Genomic DNA, 14844 nt, shown 5'->3' with positions numbered 1-14844 from the left:
TGATAATAATAATAGGATCAATTAAACTAATCGGGCTAAGATTACAGTGTGTGTTGGACCACATCACAATGCCCAAAGTCCTGAACCCAATTTTGATTTTTCTCTAAATAAAAAATATTGGAAACATACCCAAAAACCCACAAAAAATATCAAAATATCCTTCCCCAAATGTTGGGAAACATACACCAATAATAACAACTTCGGAACTAAGCAAAAAAATACAACCCTTTCATTATTGGGTTGAAGAATTCAATGATTTTGGTGGTCCTAACAGAGAGGCAGATCCAATGGAGGGGGCTCTATGGATTGCAATTCTCCATTTCCATTCTCTACTAAGAGGATTGTGGCCAAACCCCATGTAATGTGAACATCCAAGTGACAATGCATAAGCCAGGCACCTAAAATATAAGATCAAATCAAACATCAAAATATTATTAATTACTTTATCATCACAAGATTTATAACTAGTGCTATTTAAATTAAATCTATTAAAGCTACTTGAAGTTGTCTAATAATAGTGAAAGACTTAAATAATATGCATAAGGTCCTAAGAATTTATACAAGTTAAAAATGGAAATTTAAGGGTGTGTTGGATTTTTATTTTTTATTTTTATTTTCAATTTTTTTTTTAATTTTGTGAAAAAAATAGAATATAAAAACAGAAAATTTGATTTTATTGTTTTTAATATTTTTTATTTTTCTTTAACAAAAATCTAAAGACAACACATATTGAAAATAAAAACAAAAAATAAAAACGCAAACTAAAGGTAGTCTAAATATTGGAATAGTAAAATTTTCCTTCATTTGTAATTAAAATCTTTTTTAATGAAACAATTTATTAGAAGGATAAATAAATAATTATATTTTTGACCTGGATTATCAGCAACAAACCGAATAACTGCCCATCCATTCACAGGCACAGCCACAGTGTTCCTCAAAGGTGGATCAACAAGGTTGAACTTTGATGTATCTTTCTTGGCATCAAAATTTCCAAAACCTTGAGCAACAATGTAGAAATCATAGCCATGAAGATGAATAGGGTGGTTCTCAGGGGTCACAATGCTAGTGTCCTGAATTACAATCTGCACTCTTGACCCATACTTTAGCTTGTAAGCCTTAGTCCCTCGAATCGGCTGCCACAACGAACGGCTAACATTGCCCGTGTAGTCGAATTTCACGGCTGGCTGTGCCGGAAAATCAGTGGTGAACACTCCCGGAATTCCAAGTTGGTGTGCTTGAAGGATGGAAATCTTGTTTGGGAGAACAAATGAGACATTGTTTATGCTTGCAGTGAACCTTGTCCCGTTTGGTCCTTGGCATCGATTTTTCCTAAAATTTGGTGGGCACCTATTTTCCAACATTTTAGGTAAATTTTTAGATATCATTAATTGGGACTAAAAAAGGATTGAAGCCTGAAGGCAATAAAAATAGAGTTCAGAAACATAGGAACACACTTAGATGGAGAGAACATAGTCCAAAATTAGAACTAAGTCACAAAAGAGAACATATCATAAAACGATTGGTAACAACTAACAACAACAAGACTAACAGAGCAGTGAGCAGATGATCTAAGTTTATAAAACTAAAAAAAAGATGAAGTTATGACACTAAAAAATTATGAAATATTTATTAGTGAAAGAAAAAGTGTGCACAAGTATTCAATATCGTTTCAAGACTCTTAAAATAATTATTACTATAAATTTGATGTGTTACTCACTTGTTGGTAAAAAATTATTAGTCTTCTAAACTTTTAATTAAAAAATATTGTTAAGAAATATGACATTAACTAATTTTTTTCAACTAACATCAGCAATTCTTTAAAAATTATTTTGTTTATTTTAAATTCTACATCATAAATCATAATTCTTTAATCTTAAACCCTAAATTATAAATACTAAATTTTTAAAAATAAAAACTTTTCAAATTAAAAAAAATTAACTAATGTTTATTAACTAAAAATTAATTTTTTATATTTTTCAATTTTTAAGTAGAAAAAATATTTAAAAAACTTAACTTTTAGTTAGTTAACATTAACTACTTTTAAAAATTATAATTTAAAATTAAAAATTAAAAATTTATAATTTAAGATAAATAAAATAATTTAAAAAATTTAACTGATTTGTCCAAAACAAATTACTTGATTATTCTTTTAAAAATATTATTCTTAAACTAAAATCAGTCATCAAATTTAATTATTATATATTTTTATAATTTATTTTTAATATTTATTCTATAATAATGATTAAATTTTGTGCCTAATTTTAGTGGAGATCTAGCATGTTGATTGCTTAAAGTATTTGTGCATAGGGCATATATACCTGTTGAGTCCCAAGCCAACGGTGAAAAACAAATTGTCGTCAATCTGAGTAGGAACCTCAACTTTTCTTAGGCTGAAGAAGCTTCTGCTGAATGCAGTAACTGTATTTGTGTCATTGTAAGCAGGAAGTGATGGCATGATTGGTTTCATAACAGAACTTTTCCTGTATTGGAGTATGGCGGTTGTGGTGGTGTTGTCAAAAGCAGCGTTTTGTGCTGATTGGTAGGCACGCGCCGCCATGTAGTACCGGGAAGCTGGCTGGTCGCCGGTGATCAAGACGTCGGTGGTTTGGCCCGGGCCCAGCATAAGGACTTTGGTGGTGAATGGCCTGAGGTAAGAGGCATCGGCGCCAACCACCGTCAGCTTGTGGTTGGCGACGGTGAAAAACAGTGGTTGGTTGAGTGCTGCGTTTACCACACGGAGGAGGTTGGTCTCGCCGGAATCAATTGTAACAATGCTAGTCCCTGCATTGCAAATTCTTATTATTTGTTCTTATTAAAAATAATATTAATTATTATTGTTAATACTAGTGTCTAATATTAATGATTTCATTTTTCTTTTCAACATTTTCCCCATCAAAAGTTCACTTTATTATTATGATTATTGTTATTGTATGTGTCCACTTTCGACACATAATTATTTAAAATCCTTTTCCTAAAGTAAAATTTATTAGCCAAGACATATATCATGTGACATGTTCCATTATTAATTTGTAATCAAAATTAACAAAGAATAATAATCAAACCTTTGGTAGAGCACTTATAGAGATCACCAGGTTGACCATTAATAGTGTAGGCATCAGAGACATTAGGAGCTGCTCCTGTTCTTGTGGCCTGCCTCACCACATCGATAGGGTTTGCATCCCACCATTCCCCTAATCATCATTATCATCACTTTCACCATTAATTAATTTATTTTGGTCATTTTTTTTTTCTGTATAAATTTGACAATAAATTATTCATTTTTTTTATCAAAGATAAGAAGACTCGAACCCACAATCTCTTAGGTAAGTATAGGAAGACTATACCATTTGAATTATAACTCATTGACAAAAATTATCTTTTACTATGATAGTATGAAGTTATAGGTTAACATTAACTTGTTAATAAAAACTAATGCAACCTATAAAAAACTACCGCATTAAAGCTCTAAGTAGAATAATAATGTGAAATGTTACACAATGAATGTCAACTAATAATTAATTAGATTGCATAAGTAAGAGTAATTACCTAGAAGAATGGGTGTTTCTCGGTGAGGCTTAGGGAAAGGGTAGGGGTGTCCTTGTATAGGACGAATGATTAAAGCTCCATAAACAGTGGCCCTTAGCCATGAGCTATGAGCATGCCACCAAAGAGTACCTTCTTGTCCTTGAATTGTGAACCTGTATGTGTAACTCTCTCCAGGTCTAATAGGACACTGTGTCACAAATTCTGGTCCATCTGCCCACCCTGTTCTCATTTGCCTAACACCGTGCCTAAGCGAAAATATATACAACAATATAATTAAATAATAATATACTATGTTTCTATATTTAGAAACTTTACTGTACTCAACCGTTGAGACTACTTTATTTATAGACAATTTATCTGTTGCTACAATTTTTAAAAGAATTTGTAATTCGTAAAATATTTTCATATTTTTGAAAATTTTACTTTATTTTTTAAAATATAAAATTCTTAGAAATATGAAACATTTTGTGCATTGTAGGGTACAATTTAAAACCATGTATATTGCAATAAAAGTTATTTTTAGTGAGAATAACATAATGACCTATATATATTTTATTTAATTTATATTTTTGTTACAATTATATATTTATTGTTATTATTATATGTTATAATGTAATTATGATTTTTTTGTAGTTATTAAAAATATTTTTATGAGTAATAGTATAATTGCTGTCAAAATTATTTAGGACAAAACATAAGATAACTAATATCTAATTGCTATTAAAAACAAAATAAATAACTGTAAAAAATAATTTTTAATTGTGCGTAACCTAATCAACACAAGTTAGCACGTATGAATAAGAGTTTTGTGTCTCTTAATTAACTATTTTTTTTAGGTTTAATTCTTTCAGAAAAATAAAAGTCACTCGATTTAATTTATTTTATAGTATCCATTCCAGAAATTAGTCATTGGACCTTCAACTCAATGGATAGCATGGTCTAAACCAAAAAAAAAAATTATAGAAAAAAGAATCGATCTAGATTTTGAAAAAATAAAAAATTTAAATATATTTTTAAATTTTCGAAAACTTAAATGTTCATAGACCAAAAAGTTAAGGAGCTATTTATCTTTTTTTCAAAAAAATGTAACATGAAGTTTTTTATGTTATATATGCACTATTAGGGTATATACCAGTGAATGGTGACATTATAGCGAGCTTTGTTAGTGACTTTGACGACCAAAGTGTCTCCATTGTTGACTTCCAAAGTAGGGCCAGGATATTGTCCATTCACAGTTATTCTATTGTGAGTTTTGCACAGCCTCTTCACTGGTGTTGCTTCAACCTATATATTAAAATTAAATAAAAGAAAAAAAAAAGGAAATGGGGAATAAGAAATAAGAATGAAGAGAGGGTAATGAGAGAACTTACAACAAACTCGTGCTCACAAATTTTGGCATTTGCTGAGGAAAATGCGGACGTTAAGAGAACAAACATGGCTAACAGAAAGATGAGAATAGTAGGATACTCCATGTTTTAGAGTTTAATTATTATTTGTGCTAATAATGCTATGGAGATTAAGGTTTTTGCTATATGCAAGTAAGAGTGTATTAAGAGAGGGTGCTTTTATAGGGAAGATTAAAGAAGAGAGAGATATGTTGGAATATTATTGGTTTAGTTAAGAAATAATCCGTGGTCAGAATGAATGCTGGGAAAACATGGTTCGTGCCAATAAAAGTTGTTGCACCCACTTGTTAATTGATGAGTTCGTAAATGCTTGCTTCATAAGTCTTCAAATTAGGGGTTGAATTTTATATAGAGGAACGCTAGAGAACCAGCAACTTTTGTGATTTGTAGCCATTAAATAGCCATCAATGATAGTTATAATGGTGTGAGATTGGTGTGAGATTTCATCCAATGGCTCATTTTTCTTTGCTGGTTACAATACTGACCAGAATTTAACAAAGTTGCTGGTTCCTAGACTTTTCCTTTTATTCATAATATATAGTTAATAATATAAAATATATTAATTTTAATCTACTAATAATCTTTTTCTAATTTTTTTAAGTTCATAGGACTTATTTAGGTGAGTTTAAAAAAAAAATTTTCAGAGTGGTCTTTTTTAAAAAAATTGTTAAAAAGGTAAAAATAATTTTATATTTGGATATTTCATGTAAATTTTTTTATTATTAATTATATTTAAGCATAATAATACAAAAATATTTTTTGTTTATTTATTATGTAAAAAATATTTTTTTAAGTAATTTTTAAAAAAATGTATATTATGATTTCTAAAAAAAAGTAAAAATTTACTAAACACACCAAAAATAAAAAATATATTTTTTTATTATAAAAAGATTTTTTTTTCAATAATTTAATGACGTTCAAATAATTTCAGAGTGAGATGTGATCGATCAATAATAATTGATTCCATATTCATATTTTTAGTAATTTATTGTAACAAACCTGCTTGTTTAATTCCTTGTTTAGAAATAGTAGTATATCATTCAAAAAGAGACCAAATCAAAGCTAGGCACAAAAGTGTTTATATATTATTCCTTGCTCTATATTACAATTTTCATGCTCCACAAAATACCATTGGACTGAGCAATAATAACGGCTATAAAAAGAGTAGCTCTTGGATTATGTGGCTTTTGGATAATATTTTACTTGCGGCTGAAGAGTTTGATTATTATTATTTTAAGATTTAATTATTCTGTTAGTTCCTATAATTTTGTAAAATTTTTAATTAGGTCTCTATACTTTTTTTTTCTTTTAATTAGATTCTTGCATCAAATTTTTTTCAATTAGGTCCCTCTTGGCAGTAATTAGTTTAATTTTATAGGGACCCAACTAAAAAAAAATTAGTACAGAGACCCAAATAAAAAAGAAAAAAAGTATAAGAACTCAATTAAAAAAAAATTTGGTGCAAAAATTCAATTAAAAGAAAAAAAAATAAATAGACCTAATTAAAAATTTTACGAAATTATAGGGACCAACAGAGTAATTAAACTTTATTTTAATTAGATATGGTTCACCCTTTAATACTTCTTATTAAATAAGAGCATTTTATTTTTTTATTAATTATGCAAATTTTAACTTTTCATTCTATTTTGTTTTATATGATCAATAGTTGAGATTTAAATAATAACGTAACCTGCTAATAATCAAATTAACCATATTTTTTTGAATTTTTTAAATGGGCTCATATATTCTTTTACAAAATGAAAAATAAAATAAAATAAAAAATTATTTTATTTATTATTTCTAATAGCAAGTCCTTTTATAAAGAGCGATACATTCTTCATTTTATCTGGATCTCATTAGTATTTGTCATAATAGAGCATGGTTTGAGAATAATGTGCTTAACTCTTCTTTATTACCATTTTGTTAAAAGTTAAAACAAATATTTATAATATTTGAAACAACATTATGTCATAAAATTATTATATTGAAATTAAGTTAAATTTTTAAAACAAAAATTTAATTATTATATATAATGTTTTTCTAAAACTAACTATTTATTTAGTGACCTGTATACCGTCAACATCATCAGGATACTTATACTAAACTTTGATTGATTCAAGTGTCCATTCAAAGGGAAGAAAAATAAAAAAAGATTGGTGTTAAAAGTAAATCGACTATACCATATTAGCATTAGGTAGTTGCGCAACAAATAAAGTACTAAACCAAAAGTAGTGATCTGATTGGATCCAACAAGAATTTAGTTAGACATAGATATTATGAAAAACATTATTTTTAAGTTATAAGTGTTAAATTAGGTGACCTGTCAACCTAAGCTACATGGAAGATAACAACATTATCTATTATCTATATCTATATGTATTCAGTTATAATCTACGCACACGAACATGTTATATACTCAAAGATACGTACTTGGTTGAACAAGGCACAACAACGTCACTTCACCAACGTTAGTCGTCATCATATCATATATAGTGCTACTAATTAGTGCAACATATTTTTTATTAATTAAATCTATAATGTCAAAGACAACATATATAGGAGGATTTTGGTTTCCTAATTATCTCTATTAATTGTTTGAAAGATAACTAATTTGGGTTGGTAGAGTGATCAATTCACTCGTTCACTTAAATAAATATTGGGAGTTTGAATTCTATCTTGTGCATGCAGCACCCTATCTGCAACGGTTATTAGTATATAAGAATTTTGTGTTTATTATAAAATATAGAAAAGTAATTTTTATTTAATTAATATTAATTATTTTTTAATTTAAAATTTTTTATTTTTTAAATGATTTATAATTTAAGTTTATAATTTAGGAGTTAGAGTTAAGAGTTTATAATTTAAGATTTAGAATTTAAAATAAACAAAATATTATTAATTAAGTGTTATTACATAAACAAAAGTATATAGTAATTAATTTCTATTTTTTTATTATCTTAAGAAAAGAAATTTATTTATGTGTAATAATATATATTATTCAATGTCAGTATAAAACAAAATACTCATAGTAGTTTCCAATAGTTAAGAACTTTTTATTTGTATTTATTTTTTTTTGTTTTATTATAAATTGGTACAATTTTGTCTATCTTATTATCATGAGTAAATATTTATAATGGTCCTGAGATTTGGGTCGTTACTCAATGTGGTTCCTGAGATCCCAATTGCACCATTGTAATCCTCCAGATACGGCTCCGGGCACCATAATAGTCCCTGGACAGCTTTCCGGTGATGAGTCATCATTAAGACACTGAAATGGTCTTATTTTGCCACGTTGAATGGTGCCAACGGCTAGTTGAGCTGGCACAGTTTCAATTTATACCCAATGTGGTCCCTCCCTCTATATTTAACTCTAAATTTTCAAATGTTCAGTAAGTTAATTTCTTCTTCTTCTTCATTATTGTTGTTTTCTCATTCTTGTTGTTGCTATTGTTCCTGGAGCTGAAAGTGAATATTCATGATGGGTGGTGGAAGCTCTATTAGTTCACCGTGCAGTAGCCATCGGACGAGAACGCAAAGCAGGACCAGAAGATCTGGGGTGCCGGAATGGTGCGGTTGCGGCTGCCAGCGAGTTCTCAGGTGGTCTGGGACAGATTCAAACCCAAATAAACCATTTTTTGGTTGTCCCAATTATAATGTGAGTTATCAGTATTACTTGTGTTGTTATGATTGCTCCTATCTACCTGACTGTTCTTCTCTTGTTCTTCTTCCCTGAAGTTTGAGCATGTTATATGTTTGCTTGATTACAGACAAGTGAAAAGAGATGGTGTGGATTTTTTGTGTGGGCAGATACTGGGCAGGATGAACCAGTTGAGAAACCAGAATCTTATGGAGATAATCATGAAGTGAATATGAACTTTGATTGGAAGCTTGGGAGATTAGAAGAAGATATCCGGAATCAAAAATTGGTTAACCAATTGTTGGTATTAGTTGTGTCTGTGTTGATTTGTTAATTGTTATCCTGTATTGTAAAACATGAGTTAAAAGAGTTGGTGGTGTGTACCCTGTATTCATTGAATGAACAATATATAAAAAAATGATAACATGATTATGGTATTAGAAATTGTTGAATGGTGTTTGTTGATGGAATGTAAACTTGGATAACTCAATTAATGAAAACAGTAATATGCTAAAGAAGGCAGCATAAGTGATTGAAAACTAGCCAGCACTGTATTAAGATAATGGTTCAACTTAACACAGTTAGTCACATAACACAAAGGGCAGCCAACTAACATGAGCATGTTAAATAAAGTTTCCTTAAAAGGGAAGATTTTACAACAAAACATAAAGGATTGGTTTTTTCTTGTGTAGTCTTTGTCTAGCAAAAAGTATTAAATTCAAAATAGAAAGCCCTATACGTATTAAGCTAAAGTCTTTAATTTTTCTTTCTTGGAGCCTTAAATCCTGGAGTTGGAATGAACTTCATGTAATTGACAAATTTTGTTGTAGTTCCTGAACTAGCACCCTGCATGGGATTCACTGGAACAGAAGTTGCTAGTGGAGAGGATCTTTTCCTTGGTGATAATTTTGAAGGCCTTTTTATTCCATGATCCTAGATAGAAAAAATTTACATTACACATAAATGATGATTCACTTGAATCACAAAAAATTTAAGAAATGTAAATAGGAAGTTATCTTTTGAGAATCTTCTACATCAGAAGCAGTTGGCTGAGATATATCTATCTCCACAGGTTATGCATCAAAGTGGCTGGTGCAATCTCAGTAGATTGCACAAGAGGATTGTCTTCTCCATCACGTTGGTCACCATCATCTTGAGGCTACTGAAGTTGCTGCTCAGATGCAGGTACACCTCCTTCATTTTTCTTCTTCTTATCAGCCTCAACAGCAACTGCAGTAGCTGCAGCAGCATCACAAGCTCTCTTCTTCTTGCAACCTCTCTTTATATGTCCTTTATCACCACAGAAACTGCAAGTAAAGGGGACCAACTGCCTCTTTAGATGAACATTATCTCCATTGTTACTCTGAGGTTTGGGATCAGCTTTAGACTTTTTAGATCGTCCACCATCCTTCTCATCAGCATTCATTCTTCTTTTCATCTGTAGTTTTTCAGGTTTCCTCTTTATTTTTGGTGCATGTGGCCTGTTACATTCTTCTGCATGCTCCGGTTGTCCAGAAATTGGATTAATATGATGATTATTTATTTTTTTGTATGACTCCATTGTTAGCAAGAGGTGACAAAGTCTTCTGGTAGCTTGTTAACCCGAGACAGTGCAGCACATGTATGCACACAAAGGAATACCTACATACAAACAACAGCCACAACAACCGTGAATTTTAGTCATATACCATTAATCAGATTATTACTATAGCACAAAAATAATTATTATAACAATGCAAATAACCTGTAAGCATCCAAAATTGGCAAGTACATAGTCTTTTTCCTAAGTCCACCACATGATTAGTTGGATGTCTATGCACCTCAAACTTTTCGTATCCGTTGTCACCTGTCGAAATAGGCTTCTAATTCTTAGATTCTTTTCTAATTTTCTCCAATCGACTCTTTATAACCGGTGTGAGCACTCCAGTATGATTGTTTAGTTTCACCTTGTTTTTGGCTATGGTCCGCATTACGAACATTTGGAGGAGTCTTCATCTCCTCTGAGTGCCATGAATTGGCACCATCCGAGTCAGCTCCAGGATCTAGACCATATTCTACACCTTCAGCAAAACTACCAATAAAACCAAGATCCACTTCTTCATCACTAACTTCATGTACAAATGCATCATCCTCGACCAGAATCTTCTCCTTTCCTTTAGTTAGAAGAACAATATTTCTCAATATCTTCTCCTTCTGGTTCTTGTTCACCCTACTCCTACTCTCACTGTTGACATTCTTCACCCCAGTATCTTGAATCAGAAGAGCTGTCTTCATCAAGATTTGGTTTAAAAAGGCTATCTTCTACACTCTCATAAGAGTCAGAAGACACCTCGAAAGGAATCTTATTATTAAAAACTTTGCTTTGGAATCCTCTGGCAGTAAACCTTGTACAAGGTCTCTTAGAAGACATCTAACGTATCCACATCTAGGTCATCTAAACAAGCCTTATTATCCGGATAATATACCATTGTTCCTTCTTGATCTTCTTTGAAATCACCCTATGATAAAATATAATATTCAACATCTCTTCCATCTGAAAAAAAAAAAGAATTCAAAACCCATTACTTGACAATCATTATAAACACAAATAGATTTTTCTGTCCTATTTACATAATTATTTGCAGGATATAGTCACTTTATTTAGTAGAAGACAAATACAATATTGACTCCTAGACACGAAATTTTTAATTGAACAATAAGATATGTATGTTTCAAGTTCCGTAACATTACATCTTCTACAAACTTAACAAAGAGTATGCTTTTGTGATAACATGTTGCTGTTTATTTCTAATCTTCTAATAAAATTAAAGTGGCTTAAGTAAAATAAATCTTTTAAATATTCTCATCATTATACACAAGAACTGAATTAGACAAATTATATATTATACAGGACAACTGCAGCAGAAGTAATTATAGTATTGTCTATATTACAAGTCATTGTAGTACTCACTCATATAACAAACATCAACAGATAAGAGTTTTATCAAACAGAATACTCATGATCATGAAACAGAGCATGATTTTCAAACAGAGCATGACCATAGTCAAACAGAACATCTCATGAAACCCCAACCTAATCAAACCCTAGAACCATAGTAACAAGGAAAAAAAAATATAATTCTAACCACACTCACAACACAAGCATATACAAAAACCATTATGCATTGCAAAAAAGGAATAAAAAAATTTACCTTTACAAATGACAGAACCTCTTGTTTCTGATGCAGGAGGAGACGAACGATGAAGTGAAACCTGATTTTGATGTCTTCTGGGTGTAATAATTTCAACCTCACCAATGGAACCCTAAGGTAGTAGCATTGATGAAGAGAGGAGAAAAAAGAAGAAGAAAAGAAGAAGACAGAGGGTGGAAGTGGAAAAGACAAGTGAAGGGAGGGTGTGTTTTTTATCAAACCCGTTTCATATTTTTATTTTGGGTCAAACGACGACGTTTTTAACAAATTGGGGCGCCAACCCAAAACTCCAACGTTTTGGCTCTCTAACGTGACAAATTCGTGACACATGACTCATCACCGAAAAACTATCTAGGGACTATTATGGTGTTCGGAATCGTATATGAAAAATTACAATCGTGCAATTGAAATCTCAGAAACCACATTGAGTAACGACCAGAATATCAAAAATTATTACGGAAATTTACTCTATTTTTCGTTTTCATTTCAAGGAAAAAGTTATCTCAGAACAAGATTTATACAACATTAAAACACAAAACACATCATGGCAACATGTGTACAGTTACCAACGACTTGTTGTGATTAATGCCTTCATTGGAGATTTTTGTTTGTGGTTTGTAGTAGGGGAGCTTTGTTTGATAATTTACTAATTTAGCTTTTTTTTAGGTTATTAGGTGTAAATTTTCTTGAATATTTCTTTAGCCAAAACTAATGACTAATTACTAATTTAACTTTTTGATGAATAAAAAGTTGATCATAAAATCCATTGTAAAAATCGAATTTACTAATTTTAACTTACTTAGATATGGACCTCTACGAGGATGAGGATCTCATGCTGATGGCCAATTATGAAAAAAGATTTGACATCTGAAATCTCATAGTCAACTAAAGGGTGGGGAACATAGAAAAGTCTTTGGAGTTTGGAGCTTGTCTATTGTAATGTCATATGTGATGTGAAATCATACAATATTTAAATCTTAAATCACAAGAAAAGATAATCTAGTTTTTTTTTCCTTTAAAAAAAAAGAAAGAAAAGTATAATCTTGTAAATTGAAATTTAGAAATTATAAATTCATCAATTAAAATTTAAAATATGTTTACCTATTTGGAAAAGAAAAACATAACGCTAAGTAGTATCTTTTAAAAAGTTGCATGTGTACAAAAGATTAATATATTTATTTTAGCAAGCTAAGGAATAAATGTTAGGACATCAAAATGAGAAATATTAAGAAACTAATATTTTTAATATGTTTTTATATTTGACCTAAAAAAGTCTAGGGGTCAACAACTTTTGTGTTTTGTGGTCAGCACTTAACCATCAAAAGAAAAGTGAGTGATCTCTCATCATTGGATATAATCTCACACCATTAAAAACACTATTGATGGCCAATTAATGGTTACAAAACACAAAAGTTGCTGCCCCCTAGCACTCCTCTTTGACCTAATACCAGCTAATTTCTATTTTTTTAAAATTAAAAGTACTGACCCCTAATTTTCTACTAAAATAATAATGAATGAAAACTGAAAAGTTCCTTATCTCTCACATTTTTAGTCATACATAAGATTCTATTCAAGTAAATAAAGTAATAAAATTAATAATTATTTTAAGAGAGAATTTAGAAAAAGGAAATAAAAATTGAATATTAGACTCTAAGTTCAAATAAAACATAATGAAAAAGATAAATAACTAAATTTTTAGAATACTTGATAATTGTTAAAAACTACTAATATATTAATTGAAGATAAATAACTAAATTATAGATTCAATATTATCATTGTCTTCTTGGACACTACAAACAAAATTGAAAATTTATTTTTGTAAAGTTATTAAGTGTTTCAAGAACATTAATATTTTAATAGTTTTAGTCATTTGTATAAAATATATATAATTAAAATTAAAGACTAAAATGATTAAAATATCAATATTTTTAGAATACTTGATCATTTTTCTTCATCTTTATTTTCTTGTTATTTTTTATTCTTTCCCTACAAACAGTTAGACAGTTAGTTACCACACCCTACCTGTCTGAATGTGAAGTGATAAAGTGCTATGAATAATTGATGCCTTGAACGATACATAGCGAGATATATAATTATTCTGCTTTCAGAGATTAACATGATGAAAGAGATATAATGTAACCAAATTGAGATTTGATAGGTGAACAAGAAACCCAAGATATGACATTAGATAGGGTTGGTAGCTGGTACAGTTTGTTACTCACCGTCTTAGATTCTTAACAAGTAATAAATTAATATCATAAGTTGTTAGATAGATCGATATAAAATGTGGGAATTATGATAAAATAAAATTGTGCATTGAATTCCTTATTCGTTGAATAATAATTCTCAAATTAAATAACTATATGCATAAAATGGGGGGAATTTTTAATTTTTGTTGAAACAATTGACATAGTTATTTATATACTATACAATATTACAATCCCTAAACAAAAATCAACGGAAAACATGTGATAAAAACAAAATTGTCATGAACATACATTTCAATTTTCTTTTAAGAAATTTTCTTATGTGAAATTACACTACTTAGACGAGAAGAAATCAATAATTTTTCTTTAATAGTCGTACTACATGAATACTAAACCACACAAAACATTTATACTATATAGAAGTACAAATTAGTTTCACAATGTATATAAAATACGAACCAAATTCATACTTATGACCATATACAATTCAATATAATCAAATAAAATTTAAATTATAATAAAAATTTTGCGATTATGACCTAAAAAATATATGCTTTCATATTAATTATTGAATTTTTATGTTCACTTATTCCTTTTCTCTTCTCCTTATCATAGTCAAAGTAAAAACACAATAATAGATAAAAGTAATTTCTTTTCTCTAGAAGACTTTTAACTTTTTTATACTATTGCTTTTCCTTGTTTTCTCTAGGTATTTTCTTTCTTTTGTTTTCATTTTCATGGGTTGTTATAAAGTGGTTGCATAGTACTTCTTATTTTTAACTTTAATGCCACGCTGAATGTTCACTCCATCACAAGAAAAATTACAAAATTTAATAGATGATAAAATGAAAGACCAA

The 14844-nt window shown here is 29.5% G+C and overlaps 1 protein-coding gene across 1 annotated transcript; it reads right to left on the bottom strand.

Moving 5' to 3' along the window:
• Positions 1 to 5150, bottom strand: LOC112785081 (laccase-12). Its single transcript, XM_025828491.3, has 7 exons — positions 4917 to 5150; positions 4679 to 4830; positions 3547 to 3791; positions 3063 to 3191; positions 2319 to 2781; positions 872 to 1347; positions 1 to 398 (listed from the first exon to the last, which is right to left on the bottom strand). The coding sequence occupies exons 1-7, from the start codon at positions 5016 to 5018 to the stop codon at positions 268 to 270; spliced, it is 1698 nt and encodes a 565-aa protein (XP_025684276.1). The 5' UTR covers positions 5019 to 5150; the 3' UTR covers positions 1 to 267.
• Between the last annotated feature and the right edge of the window lie 9694 nt (positions 5151 to 14844).

This window comes from Arachis hypogaea, chromosome 20 (assembly GCF_003086295.3).
Source record: "Arachis hypogaea cultivar Tifrunner chromosome 20, arahy.Tifrunner.gnm2.J5K5, whole genome shotgun sequence".
Taxonomy (NCBI): domain Eukaryota; kingdom Viridiplantae; phylum Streptophyta; class Magnoliopsida; order Fabales; family Fabaceae; genus Arachis; species Arachis hypogaea.
The sequence above is the reverse complement of the archived record's forward strand: the minus strand, read 5'-3'. Positions and strand labels throughout refer to the sequence as shown.

Coding starts and splice junctions, on each gene's coding strand:
- LOC112785081 (XM_025828491.3), bottom strand. CDS start 5,018: ATGGAGTATCCTACTATTCTCATCTTTCTGTTAGCCATGTTTGTTCTC. Junction 3,792..4,678: donor TATAATGTCACCATTCACTG/GTATATACCCTA, acceptor ATTTTCGCTTAG/GCACGGTGTTAGGCAAATGA. Junction 3,192..3,546: donor AGAAACACCCATTCTTCTAG/GTAATTACTCTT, acceptor AATGATGATTAG/GGGAATGGTGGGATGCAAAC.